This window comes from Anser brachyrhynchus (assembly GCF_964034855.1).
Source record: "Anser brachyrhynchus genome assembly, chromosome: 4".
Taxonomy (NCBI): Eukaryota; Metazoa; Chordata; class Aves; order Anseriformes; family Anatidae; genus Anser; species Anser brachyrhynchus.
Window position 1 is genome coordinate 7,623,165 of NC_137698.1, and position 15,225 is coordinate 7,638,389.

The following is a 15,225-nucleotide window of genomic DNA, read 5'->3' on the forward strand; positions in this document are numbered from 1 at the left end:
AACAATAACAACATACACACGGTTATCGATCATATGGTAACCTATACCATTACAGTTAAAATGTATAGGTATGTGTCGCGTTAATTTCTCTTTTACCATTAAACACATGGCTTGTTTTCATGGATCTATTTCACAGATCTATTTCAGCAAACTTCTCTTCTCTTCTCTTCTCTTCTCTTCTCTTCTCTTCTCTTCTCTTCTCTTCTCTTCTCTTCTCTTCTCTTCTCTTCTCTTCTCTTCTCTTCTCTTCTCTTCTCTTCTCTTCTCTTCTCTTCTCTCTTCTCTTCTCTTCTCTTCTCTTCTCTTCTCTTCTCTTCTCTTCTCTTTTTTCTTTTCTAACAAGAAGTGTTTCCCTTCTCTCTTAAAGAACACCCATGCCCAAGGCCCCCGAACCAGCACCAGGTGATGCTGAACCGAAGCCTGCCTTTTGCAGTTCTCACAATATCCTACTTTTGAAGCATGTCATCTCGCAGCCTCGTCGACGTGGGAGACGTAATTTATCATTACAAAGAAGTCTTCCATCTTTTCAATTAAAAGTATCGCACTTATCGCAGGGCCAGGAAGCTGAAGGCTGGCAGCGCTGAAGCGGCGATATCCTTCAGCCAAAAAAACGCTGTTACGTGGCTAACACCAGACCGGGTGGACTCTGAATCCCACGAAGCGTATGAACACATCTAAGCGACATGACGCTGCGGTTGTTACGTTAAATATAAATGTGTTAAATGTAAATACGTTAAATATAAGTATGTTAAGCAGAAATGTGTTAAATGTAAATATGTTAAACATAAATTCAGTGGCGATTTTGCCGGGGGAGGCATATCACGGCTGCATGAAACGGAAGAAACCCGGACTTTTGACAAAGGCCGTCAGCCTCCCCCCCACTCCCCCCGGCCGCCATTTCAGGGCCGCCCCCCCGACCCCGCGCAGCCCCCTCGGGGCCGCGCACCCCGGGGCACCCGGCGGGGCTGCCGCGAGGCCTGATTGGCGGCGCGCGCTGTCAATCATCCCGCGGGGGCGAGCGGCCCGCCCCCTCGCACTCCCCCCCGCCAGCCCCCCCCCCCCCCCCAAAATGGCGCGGGGCGGGGCCGGCGCGGCGGCTTTCGGCGCTGAGGGGGCGGCAAGCGGGAGGGCGGCGGGCGGCGGCGGAGGCTCCGGCAGGGCAGCGCCGAGCCCCCCGCGCCTCTGCCCGGGCGCCTCCCGGCGGCTTCCCCCCGCTCCCCGCCGGGGCCTCCTCCTCCATGCGGGAGAGGAGGAGGAGGAGGAGAAGGAGGAGGAGGAGGAGGGAGCTGCTCGCCGGCCATCCCCGGCGCCCGGCGAGTCGGTGCCGAGCCGCCGCGCCGCTCCTGCCGCATCTCCCCGCGGCGCGCAGCCGGCGCTGAGCCCTCTCTTATTTCCCTTATCTCTATATTTTTATTTTTAATTTCATTTTTCACGCCCTCCCCTTCTTTTGGTTCTCCCCCCTGGCCGCCAGCAAAGTGTCTTCATGAGCCCAGAGGATGTCCGGGAAGCACTACAAGGGGCCTGAAGTCAGTTGTTGCATCAAATATTTCATCTTCGGCTTCAATGTCATTTTCTGGGTAAGCGGGCCGGGCGTCTCGCCTCTCCTCCTCCTCCTCCTCCTCCCGGGGGGGGATGTGTCAGGAGACATATCGTGACAGTTGGCCTCGAGGATGGGGTTGGGGACGGGGTGTCCCCCTTCTTTTCCCTTTTCCCTATTCCCTTTTCCCTTCCCTTCCCTTTTCCCTTCTCTTTTCCCTTCCCTTCCCCTGCCAAGTGCGGCCGCTGCATTCCTGCGCCTCCCGGGGCTGCTTGCTCCCCTGCCCCGCCGACCCTCCTAATTGCTTTTGTTGTAGGTGCCAAGGGGTTTTCATCCTTAAAATAATAATAATTTATTTTTTCTCCCTCCCCCTTAGACCGGTTTGTGGTGGGGGAGGGATCAGCCAAACGCATGGGCCTGGAGCAGGGATCGAGCTATATGTCTTCACGGTGATATGTTAGCAGTGAAAAATAAATCGTGGCTCAAGTTCTCCCAACAGTGCCGGAGAACGGTTACACAATGCCGGGGCCGTGCGCGGGTCGCTCCGCGGCCAGCTATTAGCATGGGGTAACGGGATGGAGGAGGGAGGTAGCGGCATCCCACCCGTCCCTCAGGTGCGAGCCGCCGGGGGGCTTGGCTGGGTGTTTGTGGGGCTCCTGGCCGCGGTGCTTGGTCCCCTGCCCGCACCGTGGCTTGTCGTGCAGTGCCGGCGCTGGGCACCGGGCAGGCACAGCCGTGTAGTGAAGCATAACCGGTGTGCGGTAGCATTTCTAGCATCTTCTCGGTGTGACGGGCTTGAAAGAGGAGCGACTGGGTCTGGATGTGCAAGCGACTGGGTTTGGAGGTGTGTTATTCCAAATCTTGGAGCTGCTGAGGGGTGAAGTGTTTGCACAGGCACACGAGCGCTGCATAGAGTAGGAAAGTTGGGTGAAGGCGCTTAGACGTACCATGCCCCTCTTTTCGTGAGATGCTCCATTTAGCAGTGGCGAACGTGCACAAACCCGAGTAGGGTGAATGTGTTCCGAAGGGACTTTGAAAGTGAGATGGGCACATGCTTCGTACGTTGGCTTCTTTGGACTATAAAGGTGGCTTGGCTCAGGGGGAACACCCCCTACCACCACCACCACCTTTTTATAGATGAAGGTGAGGAGTAATGGAGGAGAGAAACCGTCTTGCTAATACGAAGCTTGTGCTCACCACTGTGGTGAGAATAGAGGAAGGCGTTTGGCGAAGAAGTGCTTGTAGCTAACCTTTTGTCTGTGTTTCTGGAAAGTAAAGGTTACTGGAAAGGATGTTTTGGAAGAACGGGACTTTTGATATTAATCACGCTTTTACAGTGAAATGCCTTTCCTTAACTGAGAAGGTATGTTGGTAGAGTGAAGTTGACTGGGGTTGCATGCCTGTATGTCAAAGTGTACTTGGCCTAAGAAACAAACCTGTGGTGTTGACTTGTTCCGAAGCAGTACTCTGAGCCTACAGTAGCTGCTTTTATTATTTGATCAGTTTTAGTGGTTCAGTTTGTCATGGTTCTCTTCGCTTGTCTGTTTTTTCGTTTTGATTCCCATGGGCGCACACTGCTGTGAACACAGATGTTTTACAGCAGGGAGCAGAGCAGTGTGAGGAACACTTGTGTGGCGTGTCCTTGGACTAACGGAGGGAGATTATGAGAAAATGCGCATAAATGTGTTATCTTGCTCCTCCAGGCGCTGTCAGCCCATAAGAAGCTCCCTACCCTTTAATTTTGTTCCGTTTATTCTCTGAAGGCTAGCGTGTGGATGGTGGAAGTGGTACTTTGTGGCTGTAGCTTCTGCATGGTGGCAGGCGTTCATCTTGTGTGGGGGAATGGGTTAAAGGAGATCTCGCTGGGCCGCGTGGCTTTGTGCCGCCAGAGCGCTAATCCAAAGACCTGAGCCTGTCACCCACTCTGCCATTTGCTTCTTGTGTGGCCCTTGCCTGCAGATTACCTGTTTTACAGAATGCTAATCGTCTCGTTTGTGTCCACGGCTAGACTTTGTGAGATCCACGGAGAAAAAGCACTTTATGTGAGCTTGGTAACTTCTTCAGAAATATGTTACCTTTTTATGAGGAAGCCTGAGTTTGTTCCCGTGTCTCTCATGATGGGAAATGAGGCGGTGACTCTTGCAGAATGCATTTTAAAGTTTTTACTGAATTAATAGCAAAGTGCTCAATATTCTCCCACGAAACTGGGCCAGAAAATCTGTAAATGAAAATTGGAGGCCTGGTTAGCTGTTCACAGACAGCAATAATCAAAAATAGCCACTGATGTAGTCATTATAAATAGATTGAAATGATAAAGAGGTCGTCGTGACATCCCCGTGACACCTTCCAGGGATCTTGCAGGCATTTAGATACGTAGAACACCTTTGTTAAAACTTCTCAAGCTTTCTTAAATGCTGGTTTTAACGCAACCTTTAAATTTTTAATGTAAACAAATGGAAAATACCCTCTATTGTGCATCATAAAACAATGGACTAAAAATAAAGACAACTGAGTTGGAAGACTAATGGTTTTGACAAGAAAATTGTCAGTGCCTTGAATAGAGGAATTTTATAGATCTGCTGAAATTATGTGGGGAATAATTGTACACGCTACTTAAACTGGAGATATTACAAAAAAATGTTGGAGGCTTTATATGCTGTCAAATATAGGCAAAATAAATTATCGGGTCTTTTTCTCAGTTTTTTGGTTTTATGCTAGTCTGTTGTTCCTTTGCTTAAAAAAACACCACTGAATTGTTAGAATAATGAGTATGGGAAGTCGCACTCTGTATCTTTAGTTGTGACTAAAGGTGGCATTATGCTCTTAAGGAGATAGTTCTTAGTCTTGCTCCACCCGAGGCAACGTGTTCTTGTCTCTGCGTTTCAGAAGAGGACGTTATCCTCAGAGTCTATACATAATTAATGTTCTAGGTATACTTGCAGGCTTAATTCCTTTTTTGATATCCAGCACTGAAGTTGGTAAATAGGCAGAAAGTGCTTGTTTGGAGAACTTTGAGATTGCAGTGCTCTCGTAGAAATGCCTGCTTGGCGCTTGCCAAAGTAATATTTAGGAACTGAGACCAAATAGGCGCAAAGATATCTAAATGGAAAGTCAGAATTCAATGTTATGCTTCCCTTCTTGTTGCTCAGATGTCGTTCTCCTTTGATTGTTCGTTAGGGCACATGCCTGTGCCTTAACTTGACCAGCATAATGCCTGCATGAAAGCACCACAAGATGTTCGCGGCCTTTCTAGGCTGGTGGAACAGTCGGTGCTTTTTTGTGAGCCTTTACGTCTTTGTCTAGGTAAACCGTAACGTATTCTGGATATTTCTAGGTAACAGAAAACAGTTTTATGTAGTTAAAGCAAGTAAGCAAACAATGCCAGCTCCCCTCCCTGCTCCCTATTTAGGCATCCATGTAGAACGATGTCAAAGGTATAATGCAAAAAGCGAAAGTAGGTCACCTTGCTTCCTGAAAGGCAACGACCGTTTCCCCTTCTTACCCTTCTACTTCTGCAAGACAGTTCTGAGCTGATTTCTAGTTTTAAGAAGTATTTTAAATTCCTATCTGTGTTTTACTGTGCTTGATTAAAAAAAAAAAAGTACGTATGTAGTTTTCCTCGTGGAATTTCAATGTCAACTGGAGTCCGCTGACCCTAACCTAATGGGAAGGATGTATAGAAAGCACTGACACCTCCGACAGCAACCTATGCTTTATCTGATGATTCACTCTAAGTCATGAGATATGCTGTGATTATGATGCATCAGCATATTACAAGTCATAATTTGTGTTTTAAGTTGCTTGGCATCTGCTGGTTTTGGTGGTATCCATATGGGAGTCTAAATAGTCTTCTGAGTTACAAGAAGACAGCAAAAAGAAAACTGAATAAGGTTATGTAAGTGCGTTATGCGAGAAGTGTTGGAGAAGGACAGTGACCTTTGAGGGACAACAAATAGACTGTTTATTAAATTCTGTACAATGCTGATAGTTTGTTTTCGAAGGGACAGAAGATCATTTTCTCATGCTAGCTGGTTTTCAGACGTCCATTAAGGAAGTTTTGGTTATGTAACTTTCCCTTGCCCCGTTGGTTAAAAAAAAATCCGTGCAAGACTTGTTCCATGCAATCTTCAAATGCATTCTGTAGCGTTTGATCTTGTGGTCAACTTCTGGTGTTTGATTTCGGTGTACTTCAAATTCACCTTATTGGAACTATCGAGTGCAGCTTACATACTTGTACTAAAAAGATGAATTTGGTAAATGTATTTGCCAATTTCCCACCTTGATTGGCATGTCACAGTAAGCTTCACCTGGTAGCACATCTGTCGCAGAGTATCAAGAACACATTTTGAATCTTTAGTGTCCCAGTCAGAGGAAAGCTGATGCATGTGAACAGCATCCTGTGTGTGGGCAGTGAGTGAAACAGTTTATCAATATTTGTGTATACAAATAGATGGTATCATTGGTCCTGGTCAGGTCTTTTGTGTTGCATGTTTTCCTTCTAAAGGCAATAGATCTATGTTCCAGTAACACTGAATTGGAAAGCAAATATGCTACCTTAATTCAATAAGATGGCTTTTTGTGATAGACTCTACTAGTATATTTAAAATAAGTAAGTACATACTCAGCTACTCCATATGATGCAAAGGCACACAGGGAAAAGCAAGTACCAACTATACTGTTGAAGAAAATGGGTTTTGTGTCCCCCTCCCGAAAAGGGAACCCAGAGAACATGTTTTTGGAAAAATAAACAACAACAACAAAAATTAAAATAAAACCTTATATCAGGTAGTGCAATAGATGTAGGGGTAATTTTCAAATAGATTTTTTTTTTTTTTTCCTACCTGGGAAGCGGAAGGAATAAAAATGTCAGACTCTTCTCTGTCCTCTCCAGTGGAGGGGAGTTTCAAAGTACATAATCTTTTCTTAAACACTCTCAGACCTGGTTCCATAGATTATAGTAATCCCAAAGTACTTTTTCTCAAACTTTATTTTATTTATCTGTTAAACTCTGGAAGATGAAATAATGATTAGTGGGGGGATAAGAAACTTGGGGTTACAGTTAGTGAAACAGCACTTCCAGGATACTTTCTCTCAAGCCCCCTTGCTACAAATGGATTTTTGCAGATAAAGAATTATAAAATGCTTTTGACACTAAGGCCATTGCAGCTTATAAATTTGGAGCAAGAATCTGTTGTGTTGGTAAATGCTTGGTATAGGTTCCTCAGCAGTTCATACTCCATTAACCAAGGGCAGGAACCTGTGAAGATTTGCTGCGAGCATTTAGAATATTATGTGGTGCTTTCAGTTAAAAGGGGAGGTGAGAAAATGTTTTTGACCCAAAGAAATCTCGTGACCTAATTCTGCCAGGTAGCGAATTCCAGTCTTGGACTATAACGCTACAGGATAGAATGAGCTTTCGTACTTTGCATTGCCCAAAATACGCAGCGCGTTTCTCGAGTGCGTGGCTGGTAGCCTGTCAACAGGGCTGTAATTGTTCCACTGGTGTAGGCAGGAGCAAGGAGCTGCACAACTCCTGGGGTAACCCAGCTCTGTTAGTGAGCACCCAGAAGTGACCGTCAGCGTTAACCACTGGAGTGCCTGCAGGTAAAGGGAATTTGCTTTAACTCTTCTAAATACATGACCTTTTGATTAGCTAGCCTTTCGTGTGACTTTGGAGTCTTGCACCATTTTCCAGCTTTTTTTCCCCCCTTTAAAACTTAGAAACTTCTTATTGTTGCAATGCAAGAAAGAATTAAATCCAAAAGGGTTGTGTTTTTTATTTTTTTAACCAATGTACGGAATTGTGTGCTAGTGCAGCTTTACAGCGCAAGATTCAGGAAAACATAGATTGTTCTTTACTGGCTTGAAACCTAATTTATTTCTTTTCCATTGTACTGTTGTGTGAGTTTGGAAAACATCCCATTTCTTGTGATTCTGCTGCTGCTCTTGCCAAAAAATGTCCTCTCTCTTGGCTCATTGCGGATGTTGATTTCCACTGATTTCAGCAGGACTTTGTACAGGTAGAAGGGTCGGTTTGGGTGGATGTCACTGTGGGCTGTGCGCCCTGTGTAGCTGCTTCTGTAACGCACACAAAGATGTACAGCGGTTCCACCCTCCCCTTTACGCTTGCATTTAAAAATGTCACTGACACATTGGGGTCTGCAGGCAAGGGTGCTTGATTTGTTACCAAACTCTGACTCAGTGTGATCTCATATAACCTCCAGATGGCCTGACTTGTGGAGATGCTAAAAACATCCTGATCCCACCCCTTTAGCTGTATAAAATAAATGAGGCAAATGGCAGTAGCAGTATTTATCTTAATACACATCCATCTCCACCTTCAGCTGATGTTTCAACTTCCCAGTCGCTTTCCTCTGGACAGCATTTAGAATAAGCATTTCAGCACACACACAGAGGATCTTATGAATGAACTGTCAATTTCCCACAGAACTGGGAAAAATCAATATGCCTCTTCCCAGCCTTGAAAATCCCTCTGCTCCTAGTGAAGGCTCCATTACATCAAATAATATTGAAAATCATTTCAAGCAAAGTTCCTGATGTGTGGTGATGGAGGACTTTTATTCTTTTTCTTTGCAACAAGGCAAATACATATTACGAAAACACTTTGTATACCTATTCTGTTCCCGTTGCTGTCTAGCTTTCTCAGCAGCAAAACTGCCTGCACAAAAATCAAAGGATCACAGCAACTTTTTTTTTGCTATACAATGGCTTGGGTTGGAAGGGACCTTAAACTCCATCCGGTTCCAACCCCCTGCCATGGGCAGGGACACCTCCCACCAGACCAGGTTGCCCAGGGCCTCGTCCAACCTGGCCATGAACACCTCCAGGGTTGGGGCATCCACAGCTTCTCTGGGTAACCTGTTCCACTGCCTCACCACCCTCAGAGTAAATAATTTCTTCCTAATATCTAATCTAAATCTACCCTTTTTTAGTCTAAAACCTTTCCCCCTTGTCCTGTCATTACCTGATTCAGCAACGAGTTGCTCCCATCCTTTCTGTAAGCCCCCTTTAAGTATAGAAAAACTGCAGTGAGGTCACCCCAGAGCCTTCTCTTCCGTAGGCTGAACATCCCCAGCTCTCTCAGCCTGTCTCCGTAGGAGCGGTGTTCCAGCCCTCTGATCATCTTTGTGTCCCTGCTTGGACCCACTCTAATGGGTTCACATCCTTCTTGTGCTGGGGGCCCCAGCCCTGGATGCAGCACTGCAGGTGGGGCCTCACAAGGGCAGGGCAGAGGGGCACAATCCCCTCCCTCCACCTGCTGCCCACCCCTCTGTTGGTGCAGCCCAGGACGCAGCTGGCCTTCTGGGCTGCCAGCACCCACTGCTGGCTCGTGTCGAGCTTTTTGTCCACCAGAACCCCCAGGTCCTTCTCTGCAGGGCTGCTCTCAGTGAGTTCTTCTCCCAGTCTGTGCTCATGCCTGGGATTGCCCTGACCCAGGTGCAGCACCTTGCTCTTGGACTTGTTGAGCCTCAGTAGGTTCGTGTGGGCCCAATTCTCAACCTTGTCCAGGTCCCTTCGGGTGGCATCACTTTCATCTGTTGGATTGACTGCACCACTCAGCTTGGTGTCATCTGCAAACTTGCTGAGGGTGCACTCGATCCCATGCTTTTTTTTCCTTTTCATAAATGTTCTTTTCCCATCAACAAGCAAGTAAAATTATGCCTAGAAGTGTTTGGTGCTTCTTTGTAGCCTTGTCTTGTATTTAATATTGTATTCAAAGAAAAAAGTGAAGGGAGACTAGATACCTTTAGGTACATGATATAGTTTGGGTTCACAGAGGCTGCTGTTTTGCTGACTGCAGTCTTAAGGAGTTAAAACCTGCACGGCTACTATGACAGGCCCAGTAGTTTGCACTGCTGTTACAGGGTAGTGAGTGCGATACCACAAGGGTGCTTGCAGTAATTCAGCCTGCAGGGCTCTTCCTAGCATTAGCGTGGCTCACTCCTGATGAGAGTCCAGCTTAATTTACTTCGGTTCGGGCGCGAATCTTCCGTGATGCGGAACAGCGTTTTCCAGCAGGACTCCCTCTGTCAGTGCCAGGAGGGCAGGGTCCCTCAGGCAAGCCGCGGTGCCCCGAGCAGAGGTGCAGCAGCACCCTGTGGGGTGTCGCTCCTGGCAGGCCCACCTGCTGTCTGTTGTTCTGTCAGAGCCCGCAGCACAGGTTCTCCCTGTCGGACGCCTTTGCTCTGTGTACACACGCACAGGGAGCGTGTTTTCCTTCCTGAGGGTGGTTTCTCTGGGCTTCCCTCGCGCTGAGGTGTGTGTCGTCTGCTGCATGCCGTTTTCCTGCCAGCCGTGACTAAAAAGAGCTGGGGGGGGGTTCCTCTATTTGCTGTTTGTTATATTTATAAAAGCAGAGGCACTGATGAAAAAAGTTTGTAGATAATGTATGACACCGATTTTGTCGTGTCGTGCCATGCTTCAGTTAACCATATCGCCTTGTGGAAGGAGTCTCCATGGAGTTTGTGTAGTGTACCCTGTGCCGTGTCATGGGGGTTCAGTGTTTTGGGCTGGAGAGCAGGGTTTGGGAGAGGTGGCAATCCAAAATGCTGGGTCCTACCAGCTAACTAGGAAGAGGGTTAGCAAGTGTCCTGGGCCCCTCTCAGCTGGGAGCATGCTGAGCTGGTCTGCTCTGCGCAAAACAAGGCTTTGGGATTTTACTTAGTTGTTTCGTCACTGAAATATAAAACCAGAAGGGTTCCATTTTCCCTGCGTGTGAAAGACAATTTCCTACAAGTTGGTTTCCTGACTGCTAGTTCACATGGCTATCTGTCCAGAGGAATAAGTGTGAATTCAGTCAGTCCAACAACAATTAGGGTAAAAGGGAAGAGGAACAATTTTTAAAATCGCAAACCTGTTTTTCCAAGGGACTATGTACTTAATTTCTAGGTAAAAAATCAGCGATATGATGAATGTGAAGGGTGTAAAAATATCTATGTATAAAATATGTATAATTACGATTAATAAATTAAGATCTATTCTTTATCAATGTTGCTTGATATCCCAAACATCCTCTTGTTTCTTTTCCTTTCTGTGGGCGTTCAGGTGTGTGTGTGTGTGAGTCCATCTGTTTTCCTAACCATAGGATGGTTTGGGTTGGAAGGGACTTAAAGCACATCCAATTCCAACCCCCCTGCCATGGGCAGGAACATCTCCCATGAGACCAGGCTGCCCAAAGCCCTATTCAGCCGGGCTTTGAATACCTCCAGGGATGGGGCATCCACAGCTTCTCTGGCCCACCTGTTTCAGTGTTGCAGTCTGACTCCATCTCTCTTCATCCTGTAATGCCCGAGAGGACCTGTGTCCATTGCAGGGCCACTGCTTGCCATGGGTATAGCAGTGGCCTCCTGACTGGTTTTGGTGTCCTGCCTTAAAAATCCTTCTGTTGGAGTGAGAGCTGGGGCTGGCACAAGACGGCAGAACCAGGTATGTTGGTGCAGCCTCCGTGGGCTCGGAGCAGTCAGTTGCCACGACTGAGAGCTTCCCTCACCTGGGTCAGCTCCTACTGGCTCGCTGTTTGGCTGCAAGAATGAAGTATGGGAAGATCTCATCTCCTCCTTTGCCTGTACAGATCAATTTAAAATGATTGTGCAAGTGGGGCCTGCCTCAGCTCTAAGTTAAGTGGTTTTGGACTGGAATACACAGAGGCATTGGGCATGATGCTTTGTTAATAATTAGCTCAGGCCAGTGACAACCGTTATGCAGGCATACGTAATGCTTGGGGTGCTTGTCCAGCACGCTTTGATCTTCTCTACTAGTAAGATTTATTGTTGTTAACTCTTTTCTCCTAATTGCTTGTCGATGTTGGATAAAGAAAGAGGCAGCGAGGATCTACCAAATGTGTTGTAATGTGAACTTAATCTGAACTTCAGTTTAAGCACACAGCTCCATCGTATACTTCTCTGGTTTCTTTTCCTTCCCATAAACATTATTCCAAACACCATGCCACTCTGTAATAAGGTACTTCACTGGAGTGGTCTCCTGGAAGGGGTGGCAAATGATCTGCTCTCTGAAGAGCAGGGAGTGTTAATCATGATTATCCATTTCCAAGTGTCCTTTTTGATGGCTTCATTGCAAACAAAGGTTAGTAAGCATTTGGTGGTAGGAAACGCATTTATATGTAGTGAGCAAGATGGATATATACACATGCACACAGAGAGAGAGGGAGAATAACACTGTTTATATATCTATATATAGGGAGGAAGAAAAAAGTGGGGGGAATCTTGGCTTGCAAGCAGAAGTTTATTGACCTGTGTGCGTGAAGGCAGGACTTGGAGAGACTGGAAACCCATCTAACTGCTGGTACAGGGAAAGAAGGCCTTTTAGCACTGCTCTTCTGCTGGCTGTATCCCACTTTGTTGCTGGGAGCTCTGGCATGGTCATCGGAGGTGTTCCTGCTTCAGCCGTGCAGGGCTGCGTGTGGTTTAAAAACACTGCTTTCTTTTCCATGTAAGCAGTCTCAATTCTCTTCAAGTATGCCCTGTTGTTTTGAAGGTAGATAACACCCTTGCCTGGGTAGTCTAGAGCTTCATAGTTATATCTGAATTAAGACTTTATGATGCAAATTTTTTTTTTATGCTAGTAACTAGTGTGTTTGACTTCAGGACATAAACCAGTTACATTTTTATGTAGTTTACATCCTTACTGGACTCTGTTTTTCTTCCCTTTTCCTAAACCTCTTTCATCCCTGTGCGGAGAAGTAGCCCCGAACAGATGCAGTTAACAGCTTTGCAAATTAAAGAGAATCAATACTGATTTTGACGCGAGAGATACCGGAGGGTTCTTGCTGCGGTAGCAGGTGAACAAGTTGCAGCTCCCATCTGACCCTTCTTGTCTTCTGCTGAAGTACTCTGCTGTCTCGCAGAGATGCATCGCCCCACCGGCTGCGCTGTGGTTGTGCTGTGAGCCACTGTAGCTTTTGCCTCTGACTTTCCCTATCCCAGAACTTTGTGGGTAGGTGGGATTTCCAGTAGACTTATCATCCAGTATTTCCTAGATATTTTAAATGTCATACCTAGTAAATGACAGTGATGATACACTCAACTCTACCGTTACTTGCACTTTGCTTGTTGATAGCAGCTGATTAATGCCTGTATAAATCACTAAGCCTCTTCTGAATACCTGATCTTTGTTATTTTTGCCCTCCTTTCAGTTTCTGCTCTACTCCAGCTTGCAGTCAGAGGCTGTTCTCTCTGTTGCATTCTCCAAGGTAGCCCTTTTTGTGGCTTGCTATCTGCCTGTGCCTGTTCTTACTCCCTTCTGGAACTGAAAGCCCTGCCACTTTCTGTGCTCTGTTAGCCCACAGCAACCCTTGCACGGTCACTGCGGTGCTCTGAGAAGCCTTTGTACGGACGCAGCTTGCTGGCTCTGTCACTTGGTCCAGCCAGCAATCCACAGGAAAGGGGCAAGGAGAAGTAACAAACAGCACTGGCTTTTTAGTTACTTTTTTAATAAAACACATTCCTATGTGGCAAACATCTTATTTTGATAAATGTAGCTTTTTTTCAATGTAATGCACAAGCACCTTGTTTTGAAACAGCAAGCCTCGGTGCTGGTGGAAGACCTCCCAGATAGCATCAGTATGGGTAATTTTTCCTCAGCTGAGGTGTCAAACTACAAGCCTGATGAATATCAAAGCCATACACACCGCTCTGGCTTGGATGTAAGAATCTGACGTTCTAGCTTTGTGAGCAATTGCTGTAGGAGTGAGCCAGGTAGAAGCAGGTGAGGTGGAATGGATGGAGCTGTGGCAGAGACTGGCAAAGTCAACAAAGATTTTGGGGAGCCGCTGTGTCTCCTTTTTGAACCACACAGAAGGCTTACTGCTCTGAAGCTCAGGGTCTCAGCAACGTTACTTGAGGCTGGAGCGAAGGGCTGAAATGAAGAAGAGGCTGTTTGCTGCTGCTCTACTTCTTAGAAGTGTTGTGTAAAGTCCAAAGTATTTTGAGAGTTGGTGTGGCTTTTTTTATATCTATAGAGACCTGTCAGCTTCAGTGAGTAGTGTTTAATAGTATGTATTTAGATCTTCTTGGTGTATGAGGGTCAGATTTTCATTTATTACTAAAGGCTGCCGTGTACCAATCTGGCAAGGTACCCCGTCCTTAAAATGGCTGCAGACTACATTTATTGAGCAGGGCAGAGCAATTTTGGTGCAGCTGTGGTGTCAAATTTTTCTGCAAGTAAGCTGAGACTTGAAATTTCAGGAGTCTGAAGGTGTTTATAAGCTGGAAGGGTGGGCTTGTCTTTGCCGTGGGGTGGGATTGGATGTCTGTGTAAATGGTGGAGAGGAGAAACCCGTCGCTTTTTACAGGAAGAACAGCTCTTGTCCATAAAGCAAGGGGTATTTAACTTAGAGAACACCTTCTAGAAGTCATGAGGTAGTCATATTCTGACTGAATAAAACCTGTCTTGTTCTCTGTTCCACCTCCATGTTGCCTTCTGGGTAGCTATTTTCTTGCGGTTACTGGTATCGCAGTGCCGCTTAGGGAGCTCTCTCTCATTGTTTCCCTCTGTTTTGTTAATAGGACTTCCTTCTAGTTTAAAAACTCTCTAGCTTGGAAGAAAAACACACACAAAAAGGCAAACCAAAACAAACATGTACATAAAGACATTTCAGAATTCAGAGCAAACAAACTGTGGATCAATTATTAAGTGCCTTCCCTTTCCCTCATCCACTTCCTGATGTAGTATTAATTTTGAATGAGCCCCCTGCATAGCTTGCCTTCATCCACTTAGGGTGTAGAGCACAAAGGCTTTCAGCACTGTAAATACTTGGGGCCTTGTTACAGGCTGCAGCATAAAAGCAGTTCCTGTGGACTTCAATAGGAATCACTTGGTGGCAGCTGCATAATTAGACCCTTGGTTTTCATGCAAGGTCTTTAAAAAAAAAAAAGAAAAAGAGAGGGAGGAGGAGGAGAAGAAGAAAGAGGGGAAAAGAGAAAGGGGGAGATGGGAAACCCAAAGAGGTCCCCAAAGAAAACACTGAAAAGACTGTCAAAAGGGCTAGAGCCATTACTTTAGTCTGCTTAAGAAGCTAAGAGCTGGCAAAATGGGTAATACACTACTCTAACCAAAAAGCTCTGTCGAGAACAGTGGAGTCTATGAGCTATTGTTTCTGCTGCTAATGTCTCAAAGTATCCGTTCTGACTGTTTTGACCTTTTAAATGAAAGCTTCCCCTCAATAACAAGAGCTACATGTGAACTACTTGTAGCACTGAGAGAATTTAGCTGTTGAAGCATGCATCTGCAACAGATAGCAGTGATTGTGTTCTCCAGTTCTAAAGCAGTGAGGTGCTTGTATGAAATAGCTCTGCACGTGCTGAACCATCACTTAGCGCTGGTTTCTGCAGGCTATGATCTTCCCATCAGTCTAGACAGCAAGCTGGTCATGACTGTTTTTTGTGACTAGCAATTCCAAGTACAGTATCATGTACCGAGTCCTGCTTTTGCCAGGCATGCATGGAATAGCAGCAACTTCACGGTAAATGTGGCCAACGGAGCTAGTAACGCCCATCTGTTAAGTACCGCTACTTATGTGGTCTGCCATTAGCCACATAAGAAATCACCACGTTTTATTAACGGCTTCTGAACTTCAACAACATCTTAGGCTAAAGGTAATGGCTTCTGCATGAAGTATGTTCCATTGCTGCTAATGGTGTCTTACTGGG

The 15,225-nt window shown here is 46.1% G+C and overlaps 1 protein-coding gene across 2 annotated transcripts in view; it reads left to right on the top strand.

Annotated features, from left to right (window-relative positions):
* The first annotated feature begins 1,087 nt into the window (after nucleotides 1–1,087).
* TSPAN5 (tetraspanin 5) overlaps nucleotides 1,088–15,225 on the top strand; it is an 83,807-nt gene continuing 69,669 nt past the window's right edge. For both annotated transcript variants that reach the window (XM_080590378.1, XM_080590379.1), the window contains exon 1: nucleotides 1,088–1,577. In XM_080590378.1, the coding sequence (XP_080446504.1) occupies nucleotides 1,497–1,577 (81 nt within the window). In that variant the 5' untranslated portion in view covers nucleotides 1,088–1,496. The remainder of the gene's footprint in view (nucleotides 1,578–15,225) is intronic.